Source organism: Sinohyriopsis cumingii, unplaced genomic scaffold (genome assembly GCF_028554795.1).
Source record: "Sinohyriopsis cumingii isolate HCF-2022 unplaced genomic scaffold, ASM2855479v2 utg000229l, whole genome shotgun sequence".
Lineage (NCBI taxonomy): Eukaryota > Metazoa > Mollusca > Bivalvia > Unionida > Unionidae > Sinohyriopsis > Sinohyriopsis cumingii.
In genome coordinates, this window is record NW_028315879.1 from 613,600 (window position 1) to 633,870 (window position 20,271).

The following is a 20,271-nucleotide window of genomic DNA, read 5'->3' on the forward strand; positions in this document are numbered from 1 at the left end:
GCCTTAGAAAACTTGGATATCATTGACAAAATGTGATTTTTTTTATAAAAGACTAGTGAATTACTTATGCCCTGACCCTTATGAAAATCATGTGCTTACCATACTTCTTGCATTAGCTGAAATCTTTGTGTACAAAGTGAAGCATGGGAACAGATTGCCTGGGTTACATATAATTAGTGCTCACATGACTTTAACCTACATGTAATTCTACTGCTGGTAGGACAAAAATGTTGTATTTTAGGCAGTCAGCTGTTGTTGTTGTTGTTGTGGGGTTTAACGCCATTTTTCAGCACATGATAGGCTATGCATGGCGTCCAGTACTAATGGTGGTGGAAGAACCCGGGATGAACCACCAACCCACGAGAAGATACTGGCAAGCTTTCTCACATACCCACATTGGACAAATCCAAGACTCGAACCCACACAGACAGTGAGGTGAGGTGGCAGTTATCTGTAACAGAGAGCGCTTCAGACCACTCAGCCACTCGGGTTGCTCCGCAGTCAGCTGTACATACCATTTTATTTTTTAAATCTACCACTTTTGAAATGTAACATTTTTTTTTTAAATAAAAAGTTTGTTTTTAATGCAGATGGGAAATAACAAACAAAAAGAAATGAGTATTGTCATGTGTTATATCCAGGCATTACAGAAACCAGTGAGAACCATTTCTACTGGGGACCGAAACTGAGCAGTTGTTGCCACAGTGCAGTGAGTGATACGTAACTGAGTAATTGGATTAAGGCGAACGTCTGTGCAACAAACTGTTAACTGTTTAGCTTATTATTGTAATCAGGAGAGTTAGATCGAATGCAGATGGTTTTTTTTTGAGGTGTTAAAGTATTAAAGGGATAAAAAGATGGTTCATGATGGCTGTTGCATCTTTTATTAAAAATCATTCTTTGGCAGAGGTCTGACTACAAGGAAAGACACCCAAAAATGATTTTAGCAGAAACATTTAAGTAAGTAATGCAACACTGGTTTAATGTGAAAATGGTTAAATGTAAAAAGCGGCATCTGTAAACAACATCAAAAGAGTGAGGAGAAAATATAAAGACATGCTTCAGATGTTAATGAACACCAACAATGCTGACAGACTGTTTGATAGAGCAGTAGGGTTGACCTGGTGGAAAATAATGATCTACATCAGTTTAATATGATTTTATTTAATTATTTCTACTTTCAGAATATAGCAATTAGTGCTCAAAAAAAGTAAAAAGAGTAGGGCCATTTTCGGCACATAGAACTGGATTGGGGGCTTATGATGTTTTATAAAGTTGCCAGCCCTGGGCTAGTATCCCAACAAAAATTCTTAGAGCATTGATTGTTTATATAAAAACAGCACACCATTTTGGTTGAAATCATAGTTTCTGTGAAGTTGATTTGAAAAAACTAAAGAGTGAAAAGATGGATTACAAATGGCAATAACTCCAGCAAAAATACCTAGAATGCTGATGTGTAAGGTTGCAAAAATCTTGTCAAAGTGAAGCTGCGCTAAATTCGGTTGAAACCATATAATTCCTGTAAACTTGTTCTGCTGAAACCAAGGTTTGAAAGAACTGGCAATGCAATGGACATAATATATAAACGTGTGGAATTCAGCTAAGAAGAATCCATATGCACTTTTATATAAATTCAGTAGAATGGCAAGTTTACCATATAATCTTGTTTATAAGTCCAACTGCAAAAGGCACAGACCCAGACCTGCCATTGCATAATGCGCTGGCAGATCCAAGTCTGTGCAGTCTGTTAGGATTAATCAATAGAACAAACAACATAGACCCTGATCTGCAAGTGCATTATGCAATCAGGGTCTTTGTTGTTTGCAGTTTGATTCAGCTTATAAGCGAGTAAATATGGTATTTAAATCTGATCTCAAGATCCAAGTTGCAAGTCTGCCTATTTGAATCTACATGAAAGACAGAGTATGACAGCTGCAATTTTAGTTCACTGTAAGAACAAATGATTTCTACATATTGATAGTAGCGCTTCAGAAGATCTTAGTTACAACAATGGGTGTACTACGTAAATTCTATATACGTGTACATTAAAAGTAATATTTGTGTATTAAGTTCATGGGACTTTATGCTATAAAAAATGTACTGGCTAGTTATTATTTAACTGGCAGCCAGTGCCACTGTGATTCAGATATGAATATTTGTTTTATTGGCATATATATCACATTAATGGCTACACCATGCAGACAAAATGGGTCACAAATTTTAATACTTGGGCACACTGGTGCTGCATTTGTAGAGATAAATATAGTCAAGAATGTTGACTTTTAATATGTTCTCACTCCCAATTCATGGAATAAATCACTCAAGTGTTGCAAGACCCCTTGCAACAGACTCAAATTCCTACTGATGTAGGACATTGTGTCCTCAAACTGATATTGATTTTTGTCTGCACTTTCTAAGAAAACAATCCATTCAAATCATGAAACATGAAACAAATTTGAATTTTTCACTTATTACCCCTATATCTTGCAAGGTAACATCTCAGGATGTGTGTAGGAAGACTACTATTCAAATTTCATACATTTTTGTTTCTCTCCATTTTGCTGGACAACCATGTTTCAAGTTGTAAATTTGCTGATTTTTAAAATGAATTTTGAGGCCCTTTCATCAATTCATATAGTCAACATGAAAAAATATACCAATTCATATTTAAAATTCAATGAATTTGTTGATCAAGAAATACTGGCTAGCTATTCTTTTGATGAAGTATGGGTACACCATCAATTTTTATTCTTACTGGTCCACTGTATTACGAATGTATTACGACAATATAAAAACAAAAGCTATTGCTTTCATAAAAGAAAAGTAGTCCCAATGGAAATTTTTACAAGTATGTTTGAACTACAGCTCTCCGACCTCCTTTTTAAATCTTTAAATATCATGTGAAATATTTTAAAAAAGTAGTCATGCAAGGAAACAACCCATTCTCCAGGCATTTATAACAGGAACGGAGATTCGAGGAAAATGAAATTGTGTTCTGGACAAATAAATTCTTAGAAACCACTTGCCCAGACCAGTGTTGTTTTATTTCCTTCTTTTTAATCCTTTATTTGAGCACTGCACAGGCTGGTGACATGATGTCTGGGAATATTCTGGCTATTTAAGAATATAGTGTTGCTTTCACCAGCTTTGAAACTGCCTTGGTGGGCAGAATAATGTTGCATCCCCCAATTGGCAAAACTGTGTATGCCAATAGAAACCTTAGAGTAGTGGCAGTGTGCACAATACAGTTTGATCCAATTCAAATATAATATCAGTTGTCATCTTAAGCTATCATGTTATACAGTAAATTGTTTTAAGAAAACATTTTTCTGTGTGCTTCCCATTTCTTGAAGACCAGAAAGATCTCACAAGAACAATTTTCATTATGCATCACGTGTAAGAAACAAATTACAAACATAATATTTTAAACTGTTTATTTTATATTGTTCATTAATTATATGTTCAATGAATTAAATGACAAATGATAACCATTGCTTTCCTTACATGCATAGACCTACTGGCATCCCACATGATCATGTTACAATTATTCCCACTGACACAGTAATCTAACTATACTATAAAAATAAAAAAATAAAAGAAAAGGATTTTTTGGAACATCTCTCACCTGTCCAATGTACGTTTCTGTGAATGACTGGACACAACAAAACTTTTAATATCAAATCTTGACACAGTTGATGCCAATACTGCTATCAGCCAGTTGAATATCTAGAGGATTTTCAAGCAAAAATCTACCTCAGAGACTTGGGAGTGATACAACATGAAAAGGGAAGAAGTGACCAGAAAATGACTGAAAACACCTTAATATGCATTAATAGATGATTAACTTATCACAAGCATCATGAAAGATTTATGAAATTATTTGCAAGAGTTCAGTAAAGTTATAAAATAAACCTGAACCTAAAAAGGCACTTCTGCAGATTTTAGAGAGATGAAATCACCTCAATCTGCACAGCAGCCTGGATTAATGTATAGATGAAGCCGGTCACATGACATTATTCAGAAAACAATATATACATGTGACAGCAGTTTTTATAATATTTCGGAGGTGTTTTCTTGTTACTGGCAGAAAGGCTCACATTTTGCTGTAATTGTGCCATCACCCTCACTATCACCGATAAGTGATGCCCATATCTTATATTCTAAGGCCAATACAAGAATTAATGTCCTTCCACGCTTTCACTTCTGCTGGGTTGAGTCATCCTGTCAGGGGCAGAGTATAAAATAGATTGGTGTACAACAATGTGACCTTCAACAAAGTTGAAGGGGAGCCCTTAGAAGAATTACTTGTAAGACTTTAGATGACCCAAGTCACAGTGTACATTATGAAAGAAAAGAGAATGAGTGCCAAAATATAGTCTAAATATTTTGTTGATATATTTGTAAATGTTTCTCTTTTAGTATGCAGTTTAAATGAATCCAAGCAAATCTCTCTGCTAAACTGGACCAAAATTCTATCTGCACAAGTAGGAGAAATAGATATTTCTAGAAGAAGAAAAAATCTTTGACAAAGAAAAGTTGTGGATACATATCTGAACAGAGTGTCCTGGACATCTTACCTTTGCAACCTGCTGGGCTATTTTGACCCATATTAAAAATTAGCTGACATCTAGTGATTCTGATACCACTTTGTGGATTCACTTGTGAATTAGCCCAAGTTCTTTTCTGGGTGTGAGGTGTTTCTTTATTATGCTTTATAACCCTTGTACTCCCAAGATTTTTGAGTAAGCCAAGCAAATAAAATACAACAATGCTTATGAAATATTAAACTCAAGATACCTATGACTACTATTAATTTGGTAAATTCAATGTTATATCACCAACACATTTTGCCATGATGAACTCTAAGACCCAAGAAAAACAACTGTTCATCATCTACTGGCAACAGGTATCCAGCCTGTATGTAAAATCATGGAAAAGAAATACAGAACCAATCAAAATATTCGCAACTATTAAAAACAACTCCCACTCGTATGTGTGATTCTAACAAAAAATTACTGTAGGGGCCAAACTCAAATCATCATTACTTTCCATGTTTGAATGCAAAGGCATATATATATGGCACGAGACGTGGGATGAAGGAAAATTAGTTATTTTATGAAAAAACATACATGTATATACATATATTCTCCCTCTCATTAAAAGTGAAACAAAAGACTTCACAATCTGGCAAAACAATTTCTAGTTGTCGGTGACTGGTGTTCCCTTGAAGTTTCTGTCTTTGACAAAATTTAAAGGAATGCATGAACTGACAGAAGACACTGTAACAAGTAAATATTTTAAATGGAAATTATTGCAATCAGAAAATTATTTATAAGTGAAGGATTATCTGATAATGAAGACAAACATTTTAAGCTGAACCAGTTCACAGATAAACTTCATTTTCTCACTTCCTTAAACACGACAAGATTTTTGTTGTGTTTAATTCCATTGACCCCAAATCGAGACAAATCAGCACAAATTACTTTCTTTGCAGGTAAGACTCTAAAGAAAAAATGCACCCAGGCTTGGGATAATATATGTTCTACAGACCTGCCAACCCTGAAGAAAGGCAGTTGATTTTGTTCTGTAAGTTTGACCAGTTTTCAGTAATGTGTAACAAACTATCATAAATTGCAATTGTAATGCTGGGAAAATGTAATTAAAAGTTCGGTATTTGAAACATGCAGTGACAATAAACATTATGTTTAACTGAAAAGTTTGTAAAGTACATGTAGACTTTATTTACCACTAGCACAGTTGCACAAACTTTAGTTCCAAACCCTATGCAGCTCAATGGCTTGTTGCTATCTCTCAACTTGACAAAACTCTTGGAAATGCTTTATCCATTTCACATAACGATGGCAATCATATCTCCCGCCACAAGACATACTCAAATTGGCACCTGATGTCCAATAAGTATAATTGTGTCCTTTCCAGCTTTTATTCACAAGAATCTGAGTATTCCTTTTTATTTTTCTGTGTTGATTATTAACACTTTTCAAGAGGCTTATTTTCCTTTTCTTCCTAAACATTTATTGCTTGCTGGTTGCCATTTAAAAAAAATTTATATAATCAACAGTTTGATCATGCAGATGCTTTCATGAACAAATAGGTGCAGTTTAAAGCATCTGAGGTGCTGCTGTAAAATTATTCTGGTTCCCTGATTAATTTCACTAATTCTAACATGAAACCCGGATCCAAATCAGAGACAGATGATCCAATTATCAGGATTTTTTGCCAATGATCATTTTTCCATAGTATTTGCTTTCATGCTGTAAGTCTGTGTTTTAAGAGCAATTTTTGTAAGACTTGCGGCAAAATTGTAAGGGTTGACAGGTCTGGATTTACTGTCGAGGATTTTATAGTGTACACAGAAATGTCATGATCTGAACATGAAATGGTTTTAATGACTACTGTACACTGATATCTCCTAATCTCAAACCCAAACAGTTTTAATGACTACTGTACAATAAACTCTCATGATCTGAATGTGAAACAGTTTTAATGACTACTCTACACTGATCTCTTACAACCTCACCCCAAATCATGTTAATGACAACTGTAAATTGAACTCGCATTACCTGAACCCCAAAGAGTTTTAATTACTACTATACATTCAGTTATTTCCACAGGTAAAAATGTTATAGTTTTTTTTAAAAAGGGACAATTTTACAAGCATGTAATTTTGTTGTTTGTATTATTTTCATCGAAAAATCACTAATAGTTTTTTTATTATTCCTTATTAGTGAAGATCACAAAATCCAAAAAAATTGTCATCCATGAAAAACAGTGCAGTCTCAGTATATCAACTCTTGTGGAAGCATGCGATTTAACCATAGAGTGTGGAAAGAAGAAAATAAGAAAAAGAACTGACTACAATTTCACATTTTGCTTTCCCTTGTGCAATAAATAAATCACAACAGTTTTTAAGGTTTACCATCTCTGCAACTATCACACATTCTGATCTGATTGAGACTATTATACGCAAACAAAAGATCAATGACAACCACAACTGTTAACATTAATGAACAGTAGTTTGCATTCATAGTTTATTCAAGAATGAGAGGATGATTATACAAATACCAACCCATTTGTTTATGTTCAAACTACATTCCACTTAATTTTTTCCACTAGCACAATATGTCATTTCTAGACTTCAAAGAAAATCATCTTGGCTTTCTGTTTTTTTTTTAATCAGTGTCCATAACCAATATGTATATATGAAACATATTAAATGTCCACACATTAGGTAACTACCATGACTAGTTTGCTTGTGGTCTCTTTGATAAAGCTTGAAACAAGTCATTGCGAAGTGCGTCTTTCTTTTTGTTATCTTCAAGGGGTGTTGTTGACCTCAAACCATTTACAACATCCTTAGTTTTTGAAAAGTAGACTTCATACAAAGTGCTTCTTATTTTGTTCTCCATTTCCTGAAACAGGAAAAAAGTTAATTATTGACTGTGCACTAAAGACTGAAGATGCATAGGAGAAAAAGAGAAAAAACACCATTATTGCGAATGATGTTTATTTGAAACTACTTACCTGACAACACTAACATCAGAAATCAACTCCTGCAACCTCCTGAATGCAGCCATCATGGAAAGATGACAAATTGTTGTTGTAGTTGTTGTAGTGTTTAACGCCATTTTTCAGCACACGATAGGCTATACATGGCGGCCAGTATTAATGGTGGAGGAAGAACCCTGAAAAACCCAGGGAAGAACCACCGACCCACGAGAAGCTACTGGCAGGCTTTCCCACGTACCCACGCTAGCCGAGCCTTGGACTCGAACCCACGCAGACAGAGGTGAGATGGCAGTGGTCTGTAACGGAGGGCGCTTTAGACCACTCGGCCACTCGGGGCCCCTGAAAGATGACAAATATTGTCTTCTCTATTTATTTACAACACAATGATACTACTAAAATTACTTCCTCTTTATCGCTGCCAGCTGACTACCTATTTACTAATGTTTTTCAGTGTAAGCTTCAGCAATTCATCAACAAATATACTCACATTTGCTGGGATGTATGCAAGGACTTCATTGTAATGGTGCTGTGCAAATATTCTCAGAGAAATATAATTTATGATATCTGCTGATATTGACAGGTACAAGCTGGATGAAATCCATAACATCAAACTTATGTTATGGTTATTCTTCAGAGGATGTTCTGAATGGACTCCCCATGTGACTACACTCCACTAACTACTTTAACAAGTAGCACAATAAAAGAATAAAGCTAGGAACACAAAAACTCCCTGGGCTTCAGAAAGGGTAATGAAAAATAACTGACTAAGATTTTTCAATGACAGCTATAAAATGAATGTACATAATAAAGTTGTGCTGTTCTTGGCTATAATACCAGGTTACATCAACACAACTGAAATGACTGGTGATAGTCAACTGACAGACTGTGTTATCGTGTGTGCGATTTGGACTATTAACATAGCTTCAACAATTTTTCAGTCATATGACTACGATGTCTGCAGCGTGGCAGTTTATTGTGATGACACAGACATTGTCCAATATCCACGCGGGGACAATGCATTTAATGCATTTTGATGTTGGATAAAGGCCTGTTTCTTGACTAATTTTTTTCTTAGTTTTCTGGTAAAATTTCATGAGAGGGAAAAATAGTATCAAATGGAGATGTGATAATTTCAACTTGGAACTCACCTGTCCAGAAAAATATCAAGCTGACGCAGAGTTAATGAGTAGCTGTTGAAACATAAATGGAATCTATCCTATTATATATGATTCTTAACAATCTTTAGTGTGTGTGTGTGTGTGTGTGTGTGTGTGTGATTTGAATTTTTTAACATAGCTTTAACAACTTTTCAGTCATATTAATACGATGTCTGCAGTGTGGCAGTTTATGTCCAGCACTGGGACATCATAAAGCCAACATGTAGCATGATGTCCCACCCAGTCACATTATCCTGACACCAGGCCGACCAGCCCTAACATTAACCTCTAAATGCTGATCACTTAGCGAGGTAGCTGTTAGTACCATTTTTATAAGTCTTTGGTATGACTCGGCGGGGGTTCAAACCCACAACATCTCGCATCCAAGGCAGACGCTCTAACCTCTATGGCCACCAGAATTCATTCTGAAGTAACACCAATGCAGGTTCTCCCACTACACTTCCAAGTTCAAAGTCAAGTTTAACTTTGCAATCATACTCAAAAGTTCAACAACTCGGAGACTGTAACTCAATAAAAAAATATTTTATAGAAAATCCCAAATCCCACAGTCCCAAAGTGAATTTAAAATCTGGACTTTAGTTCAATTCATGAAAATCATATCTCAAGGCAAACAGAATATCTAAAAAATCAGTCAATGCTGACTTTAATCACTCACCTCTATCATTTTACCAATATTCACTAAGTGTGGACTGGCATCACTAATAGGTGTGTCATGCTCAACTTGTCTGGTTAGACTGCCTCCCAAGTTCATTGTTCCTGATCCCTCTTTTGTGGTCTGCAACCACAGCATTACTGTGGATGTCAGCTTGTAGTGTGCACTCTTCCCATTGGCCTTTTCCTGTTATACAAAACATTTTTCATCATCAATCAATATTATCAACAAGGATTATGCCAAACTGTTCGTCACAACTGAAAATTGGGACGGATGGATGGATGTAATCACAATATATGACTTGGTAGCAATCACAATATATATGATCACAGTAATCACAATATATGACTTGATAGTAATTACAATATCTGACTTAATACTTAATAGTAATCACAATACATGTATATGACTTAATAGTAATCACAATATATGACTTGGTAGTAATCACAATATCTGACTTAATTATCATCATTGGTGGCTCAATCTTGAGAGACCATGTGAATAGCGCCCTTGGAGTGTCATCTGTCTCTGGGGTGTTGGCATCATCTGCTGTGGCTGTGCAGGCCTATGCACGAGTGACAGTCCCTACTGCAGTTGGTGCAGACATGCTGGGAAGTCTGAGTAACTGGGGTTGCTGCCACACTCTTCTTTCTCTAGTGTTTCTCTGCCGCCAACTGGCCTCTCCTCACATCAGCGACTGCCATGCCCTTGCTTAACGTCAGTCTCCAGGTGCCTCTGTCCTCGGCCAGCACTTCCCAGCCGTTGAGTGAAAAGTCACATGCCTTCATGTTCCTCTTGCACACATCCTTGAAACAGAGTGAGGGGCAGCTGACTCTTCTGGTGCCAGTGGTCAGCTGTCCATATAGGATGTCCTTTGGCAGCCTCCCATCTTCCATGCGTCAAACATGTCCCAGCCATCAAAGGCGGCGTTTGCTCAGCAGGGAGTACATGCTGGGGGTACCTCCACACTGCAGGATCTCACTGTGTGGGACACTGTCTTGCCAGCTGATTTTCAGGATGCGTTTTAGGCACCGTATATGGAAGGAGTTGAGCTGGCCCTCTTGCCTCATGAAGGTGCTCAAGGTCACACTTCCGTATAGAAGGGTGCTGAGAACACAGGCCTGGTAGACTTGAATCTTGGTGTACTCTGTCAGCGCGTTTTCCCACACCTCTTTGTTAGTTGTGCCATGCTGGTATTTGCATTTCCAAGCCTTCTGTCCAGCTCCACATCAAGCGAGAGTGTGTTGCTGATGGTTGACCCCACGTAAGTAAAGTTGTTGACTGCTTCCATGGTGACGCCATCAATTTTGACGGAAGGGGCAATGGTGGTATCTTGCACGCTGACATTTGTCTTTTCCAGGCTGATGGTGAGCCAAAACTGTTTGCAGGCATCAGCAAAGCAGTCTCCCAGTCTGGAAGGCATCCTCGGTGTGGGTCACAAGACCCACATCATCTGACTTAATAGTAATCACAATATATATATATATATATATATATATATATATATATATATATATATATATATATATATATATATATATATATATGTGACTTAGTAGTAATCATAATAGATATGACTGGGTAGATACAAATATACATGACATTGTAGTAATCACAATATACAAGACTGAGCAGTAATCACAACAGTGATATATAAATTGTATAAAAGTCACCTTGCTGGGCAAGCGGACTAAAAGGACTCAAATGCCCTTGGAAAATCTGAGCTTTCCCCAAATATAAATATCCAAATATGGAAAAAAACAGTAAGTCAAAATATTGTATACCTGAATGAAATATTTATTGAACAGTTTTTTTTGTATTTGTGTTTGTACTTTACAACCATATGTCAATAGTGAATGTTAGCTAAAAATGTGTATGTAAATAATAAATAATAGACATGAGGATTAGAAAAACTGCATAGTTAAAAAAGAATAAGCAGATATGTACATGCATACAGACAGATACAGGGTTAGGTAGAATTTTGGGGGGAAATAGCTACATTTTTAAGAGATAGATAGAAAGTGTGTGTGTGTGTGTGATTTGGATTTTTAACACACTAACCCCTGAAGGTTTTTGTCCTTTTCTGAAATTTGAGTAGGAAACACATTTTGAAAGCTATTTCTGAATACATCCTAATAATAATAATAATAATGAGGACTTTGTATAGCGCCTAATCTTTAGAAGCTCTAAGCGCTTTACAACATTAGACAACACCTATAAGATAAAAAACATATAACGAAATGATTACAAAAACAAACACCATGAAATAAGAAAACATTAAAAAACATGCTGAGAATATTTAAGGTAGGAAACTTTATTAGGTCTTTAAGTTTGTTCTTGCAGTCGAAATAAGTGAGTTTTGAGATCACTCTTGAATGTGATCACTGTGTCTAAGTTCAGTGGGCAATTCATTCCATGTTGCTGGGCCCTGGTATGCAAAAGAACGCTGTCCATATGACTTTGTGTTCATAGTGGGAGTAATGAGTATACGATTGTCAGAAGAGGAGTGTAAGTATCTTGCTGGTGTGTACACATGGGTGAGGTCGGATAGGTATGTTGAACTAGAGTCTGACAGTGAAACGTAGCACAGAGAACAAATTTTGTGTTTGATTCTGGATCGAATGGATAGCCAGTGTGGGGTACAGAGCAGCGGGGAGGTGTGCTCTGATCATGGTACTCTAAGCATGATCCAAGCAGCTGTGTTTTGAACTTTTTGAAGTTTCTGGAGCAGATATTGAGATGAACCAGACAGAATTGAGTTACAATAGTCCAGTTGTTGTTGTTGTTGTTGTAGGGTTTAACGCCATTTTTCAGCACACGATAGGCTATACATGGCAGCCAGTATTAATGGTGGAGGAAGAACCTGGAAAACCTGCGGAAAGAACCACCGACCCACGAGAAGCTACTGGCAAGCAATAGTCCAGTCTTGAAAGTACTAACGAACACACAAGTGTTTTAGTGGTATCAACTGAAAGATATTTGCGAACTGAGCTGATGCGTCTCAGCTCAAGATACGCAGCCTTATATATGTTCATGACATGTTGGTGCAATGTGAGAGTACTGTCCAGAGTAACACCTAGGTTTCGTACTGATTGTGTGAATTTAATGTTGGTGCTGCTGATATATATTGTTCGAGGTAAAGGATGTGAATGAGAAAGTCTTTGTGTTGTGATCAGAATGGCCTCAGTTTTATCATCATTCATCTGCAGCTTGTTACATGTCATCCATGATTTCACATTAGAAATGCACCTCTCTACACCTTGGATGGTAGCATCAACTTCAGTTGGGTGGCTAGATTTGCATATTTGGGTGTCATCAGCGTACAATTGGTGAGACACTGGATGATGATCTATGACACTTGAGAGCAAGTGAGTGTATAGAATGAAAAGAACAGGCCAAGAACAGACCCCTGTGGAACACCACAACACAAATCAACTGGGCTGGAGTGTATTCCATTTGCAGATACAATTTGTGTCCTGTTGACCAAGTAGGACTTGAACCACAGTAAGGCTGTATCATGAATGCCAAATACATGCTGGAGACAGTGAAGTAATATATCAAGGTCTATTGTGTCAAATGCTGCAGACAAATCAAGGAGGGTGAGGACTGTAATCTTTCTGCTATCCAACGCAGAGAGAATGTCATTAACTACTTTTAGAAGAGTAGTTTCAGTACTGTGGCAAGGGCGATATGCAGATTGTACATTGCTAAAAAGACTTTGAATTTAGATGAGATACAAGCTGGGATAGAACAACCTTTTCTAAGATTTTTTTATATGAATGGGAGATTAGAAACTGGGCGGTAGTTCTTAAAATCATTATGGTCTAGTGTTGGTTTCTTCAGCAGAAGCTTTACAATGGCAGTTTTGAAAAATGATGGGAATTCACCGGATGAGAGAGAGGTATTAATAAAATCAGTTAGTGAAGGTAATACTGGATCTAACCACTCAAGCAGCAGTGATGTTGGAATTGGATCAAGTTCACATGACTTTGGTGCACTCTTCATCAGGATTGTACTTACGAAACCCATTGAGACAGGTTCAAATGCTGCTAATGGTTGCCGCTCAAATTCTGTATTCCAACTGTATGGTGACGACGAGTCAATTGAAATTGTGGTGTCAAGCTTATCTCTAATGGTTTGTACTTTGTCACGGAAGAAATTTGCAAACATGTCCGGAAGGTCAACTGGAGAGAAGGTAGTTGGAAGTGGTGTAGATTTGTTCCTTGACATTAGCTTGTTAGTAATCTCAAAGAGATCTTTGCAGATGGAACTTTCCAAGATCTTAGCAGTATAGTGGGCTAAATACATCAACTTCCAATAACATAATGCCTAGTTGTGTTAGAATCATCATTTTTCATTGGCTATTTGGCTCGCACATGAGCAGAAGGGTAAAAGTTGGAGTGTTTTTTTTTGTTTTTTTTGCTTAACGGACCCATTATTTTCGTATCGAGACCAATCTTTACACCAAATGCCCATCGTATCCTACTTTTTGCAAAGGTTCACCTGTCTGTCTGCAGTTCATACTGGTCTGCCTTAGATCTCAGACCAAAAAGTCTAAAATCCAGACATACAATTGGATTCCTACCATGGCAAATTTAGGGTAGAAAAAAAATCGGGTCTAAAAAATGAGGTTTTTCGCTCTGTATTTTATAATGCAACTAGAAATTCCAGATTATTTGGTATCACTGTAGCGCTACATCTGTATACCTTGTTATAATACCACCTACAATATCACACATGACCTTGACGCTACAGAGCCTGGCAGTAGGCTACTACCTCCTGCCACGTAAACTTGTCACCAGGGGTTAATGTGTTAATGTAGCTTTAACAATTTTTAAGTCATATCGCTACAATGTCTGCAGTGTGGCAGTTTATAGTGATGTCTAGCTCTAGGGCATCATGCTGCAAACATGTAGCATGATGTCCCATCCAGTCACATTATCCTGACACCAGGATGACCAGTCCTAACACTAACCTCAATGCTCAGCGCCAAGCAAGGCAGCTGTTAGCACTATTTTGTAAGTCTTTGGTATGACTCTACCGGAGATCGAACCCACGACCTCCTGCATCCAAGACAGATGCTCTAACCACTAGGCCACCGGAGCAATGAGAGAGAGACAATTACAGCCAGGCTGTTTGTAACGATTTATATACACTAACAAATGATTTGTGATCTGAGTTGATTTTTGAACACTTGTTTTATCCATTTATTTAATAATTATCATACAGTCACCTTCAAATGAGCTACAAGCAGCAAAATATTCGAGAATCTGACTTTCGAGAATGATTTCAGAACGCTTTTTTTGTCCATTTAATTTTTGCCAAGCAGATATATATCAAGTCTCCTCTGATTATTAAGTAATTAAACAACATATCATAAAATTCCACATGTGGGTGCTACATTTTCCTAACATAATCATGCTTTGAATTCTCCATATAGTTAATTGTTAAAGAGGAGTGCACTTTATTTCCAAACATACAAATGTCAATGAAATCTTACTAGTTATACTTTTAGCAACTTGCCACAAAAAAGTCAACATGTAGTACTACAACCTTTAAAAATCTCTGACAAACTGCCTGAGGCTAACTGAGAACCAGAAATGTTACATGTACAAATATTACAACTACAACACAACTCATAAAATAAATTATGAATATTTATTCCTTAGTCAAACCTACTTTAAATGGTAAATTTCTTCTTATCACATCTTCTGCGTGAGAAAATGTGACTGACCTTGACACTGCCTATAGTAAAAGTCACACAGATCATGTAGACATGCAACACTGATCATTTCAGTAATGGGTGTCATTTTATGGAATTTGATTCCACATACCTTTAAGTGGCAAGTATTCACTTCATTTAGATTCGTATACATCCATATTCCTCTGGAAGGTCATTATCTGACGCGCCAAGACGTGCATATGGCAAACTCAATGTTAAAGTACATAGACATTTTTTGATGAAAGGAACCGTAAGGTGTGATCCAGTACAATCCAGATTGAATGTCATGTGCTGTGATGTCATAATGAACACTACTCATACTGATAAACAAATTTGTACTACTCTATATTGTGATGATTCCAATCAAAGTGCTCTTTTCAGGACCGAAGTTTAGCACATGGCCACCATTGTAAAAGACAGTTAAGGTGCAGATCATTCAAAACTTATATTTAATTGAAAAAGAGTAAATGCGCATACATGACCCATGTGGCTTGTACTACACAAGATGATACATACAATAGATAAAAGAAACTGTAGAAGAAAAATGCACTACATATAAAGGTGCTCGTCTATGAAATGTGGTGAGATGACGGGGTACAAAACTTGCAGAACATAAAACATTAGGAAGTGAACATGACCCCTTGTGAGTAAATTAGCTGTAATTGGAGTTACTGTATTTTAGCCAGACACCAATGCTCAATAAAATATCTTATATCTCTTTCTCAATTCTCTTGAATTCCCATTAGGCTAGTGCATTGCAAATTTGATCTCGCTCAAACCAAATTTAAGCTTGTCCAGGAGTCAGGCAAGTGAAATTGTTTAGGTTATATTAATTCTAACAGGGTTTTGTAGCAAAATATCCTGCACGGCTAAATTGTTTGAGCAAATAAATGAAACTTGCATTCTACTTTTAAACTGTCTATATTCTGATCATGCATGGTATTTTGCCTTATGTTTTTAACTCTAATGGGATTGACCAACATGCCATCTATTTTGTCCATCCGGTATGTACATCCGATTCATATTTAACAAGATTTTCAAGCTCAAAACCTCTCATAGTTTACTCTATCAACACTGTCCCAGCTCCAATATTCTCATATATTTCAACAATTAAAAAATCACTATTTAAATCATCCATGCGAAGATGATCCATGCTGGGTATCAGCCATTTTTCGGTTTTCTTACCCGATAGTCAATATTTTAAACAACCATTTGAAAAACTTCCTTGAAGCAAAGTTCAAACTATGACAGAATGCTTGTTCCTGGGCTCAATGTGCTTACAAAATATTTGTTTAACAAACAGTTATGTCAAGCTGAAGAAATCAGATGCATAAACAGTTGCCTACCTGAAGAAAAAATAACAGATGCCACAACAAATGTGGGTGATGGAGAACTTAACAATATTGGACCTCAAGCTTGAGCATGATGTTGAAAATAGGGCACCCCCTATGTGGCATGTTACATGTGTTCTAATGATGATGTAAAAGATACCAAGTTTCATCAGTTCAACTCATACGGCTCTAAAGCTATAGAACAGAAGGAAAACAATGATGGAAAACTTTAAACACTAAGCCTTGTCTTCAGACAGAACCCTAATATGTGTTGCAGGACACACCATCTAGTGATGATGTACAAGTTGGGTGGTTGGTTGTTATGGGTTTAATGCCATTATTCAGCTTATGTTAAGCATGTATGGCAACCAGTATATCTGGTGGAGGAAGAACCAGGGAAAACCCTAGGAAGAACCACTGACCCACAGGAAGCTTGCTTTCTCACATACACATGTTGTGCAAGTCAGAGACTCAAACCCATGTGGACAGAGGTAAGACATCAGTGACCTATAAAGGAAAGCACCTTAGATCACTCAGACACCCTGGGATCAATGAGGTAAAAGTATGTTTCATAACTACATCTCCAATGGATTTCAAGTTAAAAAGCATGATGGAAAGATTGTTGGAAAACATAAATATTCATCTTTGAACCATGGCTTTTATGAAATTATCTTCAATGTAGCATATGACACACATTTTAGTGATATTACAAGGATAGAAAGAGTCATCCCTTGCTTTCAATTGGCATTAATGTTATTTGATTGAAAGGAAAGTGATGAAAACAAAAAAAAATATTAACCCCTTAACTTGACCGTATAAGCCAGACCTCCAACTTTTAAAGTAATGATGTAAATGCATTCCATCTTTTATGCCTTAATCTCAACAGGTTGTCAGTAAGGTGTGACAAAAGATCATACAATGCTATTGTCAAGTTGGAAAACATGCATTTAAAAAGTTCAAAATTGTGATTCAGATTGATGCAGCGAGGGTAAACATTATATTCAACTAAAAAGTTTGTTATAAATATTTAGACCTTAATTACCTCATGTAGTTTCAAGCTCTAAATGACTTCTTAGATCTCTAAACTTAACGTAATCCATTTTTTCAATTTCAGATGGCAAAGGCAATCATCTCTTCAGTCACAAGACACAAATGTCCATAAACCTAACTGTTGCCATTCATACTATTTTCCCCCAAGAATATGAATTGTTTTTTATTCCTATATATCAACTATTAAAACCTGTAAAGAGGCTTATCGTCCCTTTCTGCCAGAAAGTTCTATATAAGCAAAAGCTTGATCATGCAGACATTTTGCATATTTAAAAAAATGCAGCTTAAAGCATCCAAGGTGCTCCTGTGAAGTGTGGTTTCTTGACTAAATCCACTGAATCCAATTTGAAACCCAGATCTGACAAACATGGACAAGCCAGTACCTGGATTTTACCACAACAATCATTTCTGCAAGTTTTGTTCTTATTCCATATTTTATGGTTCATTTCTTTAAGATGTATGGTCAAATTGTAAGGGTTGGTGGGTCTGGGCATGCAACCCATCTTCTAGTGATGACATGTAAGGATGCAAAGTTCCATCCCTTAATCTTAAACAGTTTTAAAATAATGGAGAAGAAAGGCATGAATGATGGAAAAAAATTATACCAAATACTTTTCCTCAGTCTCAAATAGCTTTAAAGTTGAAGAGTAGAAATGAAAGCCTGAGGCATGAATAGAATGGTGATACTTATCTTCTTTTTAAATGGCAGGTAATAATAATGGAAGACATATAAACTGCAAGAAGTATATTCATTTACCTGAACCTCAACCACATGTATTGAGTCCCAGCAACCCTTGATTTTCTTTGAGCCATCACCTGCCTTCTTTATCAGAACCACTCCAGCAAATCCATGGTCCAGGTCCCACAGGTACACAGAGGAAACACCCCCTTCAAAATACCTGAAACAGACACTGAGCTATAACACCCTGCTCTAAGCCTTTTCTTCTCCATGCCAGGTGAATGCTAAAGGACGTTTACAATGTACATTCAGAATTTACTGTCAGAAACAGATGCAGAAATGTGAACCCCAACAACAGTCAGCAGCTTAAATATTTTGTACTTAATTACTTAAGTGTTCAGTGATTTAATTAATTCACTTAAAGATATCTTTAATCCAAAATTTAACTTACCCAAAATAATTGATAAAATTACAGCATATGTAAAACACTAAAGACTATAAATAGTGAGATTTAATCAACTGAGCACATTTTAATTCGAAGGCCCCGAGTGGCTGAGTGGTCTAAAGCGTTCTCTGTTACGGATCACTGCCATCTCACCTCTGTCTGCATGGGTTCAAGTCTAGGAATTGGTCAATATGGGTATGTGAGAAAGCCTATCGTGTGCTGAAAAATGGCATTAAACCACGCAACATGAACAACATTTGAATTCCCTAAAACCAGTTTACATACATTTTTATGACAGGTTCATACGAAAAAGGTTTTAATGTGAATTTTTGGCTCCAGATGATTCCAAAAGCCATCAAATTCACCAAAAGTTCATTTTTATTCAACAGGTATTGTACTCTGAGAACATCATAAGTGGGTAATACTAACAGATGGCAAAGGTAAAGTAGGTAATGTTGACAGATGCAAAGGTAATATGGGTAATGCTGACATATGGCAAAGGTAAAAAGGGTAATATTAACAGATGGTGCAGGTAAAGTGGGTAATGCTGACAGATGGCAAAGCTAAAGTGGTTTGTGTTAACAGATGGCAAATGTATAGCAGGCAATGTTAACAGATGACAAAGGTAAGGAGGGAAATGTTAATCGACAGCAATGGTAAAATCGATAATGTTACCAGGTGGTAAAGGTAAAATAGGTAATGTTAACAGATGGCAAAGGTAATGTGGGTAATGTTGACAGATGGCAAGGTAATGTGGGTAATGTTGACAGATGACAAAGGTAATGTAATGTAGACAGATGGCAAAGGTAAAATGGGTAATATGAACAGATGGCAAAGGAAAAGTGGGTAATGCTGACAGATGGTAAAGGTAAAATGGGTAATGTTAACAGCTGGCAAAGGTAATGTAATGTAGACAGATGGTAAAGGTAAAGAGGGTAATGTTAATGGATGGCAATGGTAAAGTGGTTAATATTAAAAAAGAACAAAGGTAAAGTGGGCTATGCAAATGGATGATACAGTGGTGTGTGTTAATCAGGGATGGAAACAACCTCCCCCCAAAAAACTTGAAAATTTTCTATGCATCTCAAGGGCATGTGCAAAGTGCAGAATTTCGCAAGTAACCAAAAACATCCAAACACTTTCAACAAAATCATCAAAACATGTAAGAAAAGATTCATTTAATAACTTGAATACTCTTACATTGTTTTGACAAGTCGCTTGTAAAGAACTGTTGATACCCCTTCTTTCAGCTTGTATTAAACCGTTTTCCAAACAAACTGGGGCACCTACTGTGAGGTTTTTAAAATTAAGGTACGTAGTTTTTTTCATAAAATTATAATGGTTAGTATATATAATGTACTAAGCACTTCAAGTACTGGGCTAAACCAGCTCAATTAGATGCACATGTCAATTTTGGGACTTTTTTTTCTCTTTACCCCAGGGGTGATAAAGGTGCAAGGGTTGGCAACAAAAAACTGGTATAATCAGCTGACCAGAAACATTTTCTTATGGCCTGAGGTGGTCACTGCCATTTCCTAAGATGAAAGTGACTGAAAAACTGCATATTTAAACCCGATCTTCCCTGGCTGTGCTTTTTGTATTAGCATGGTCAGGGAGCAATTTGTTGCCAGATGATCCAGAATTCTGTCTTGGCAGCTCTTCTGTAGAAGCCACAAAAAGGTCCGAG

The 20,271-nt window shown here is 36.7% G+C and overlaps 1 protein-coding gene across 1 annotated transcript in view; it reads right to left on the reverse strand.

Annotated features, from left to right (window-relative positions):
* Positions 1-3,419: 3,419 nt before the first annotated feature.
* LOC149774426 (F-actin-capping protein subunit beta-like) overlaps positions 3,420-20,271 on the reverse strand; it is a 32,790-nt gene continuing 15,938 nt past the window's right edge. Inside the window, exons 5-7 of the mRNA XM_089945235.1 lie at positions 18,218-18,359; positions 9,361-9,543; positions 3,420-7,430 (exon numbers count right to left, since the gene is read on the reverse strand). Coding sequence (XP_089801361.1) covers positions 7,263-7,430; positions 9,361-9,543; positions 18,218-18,359 — 493 coding nt within the window. The 3' untranslated portion in view covers positions 3,420-7,262. The remainder of the gene's footprint in view (positions 7,431-9,360; positions 9,544-18,217; positions 18,360-20,271) is intronic.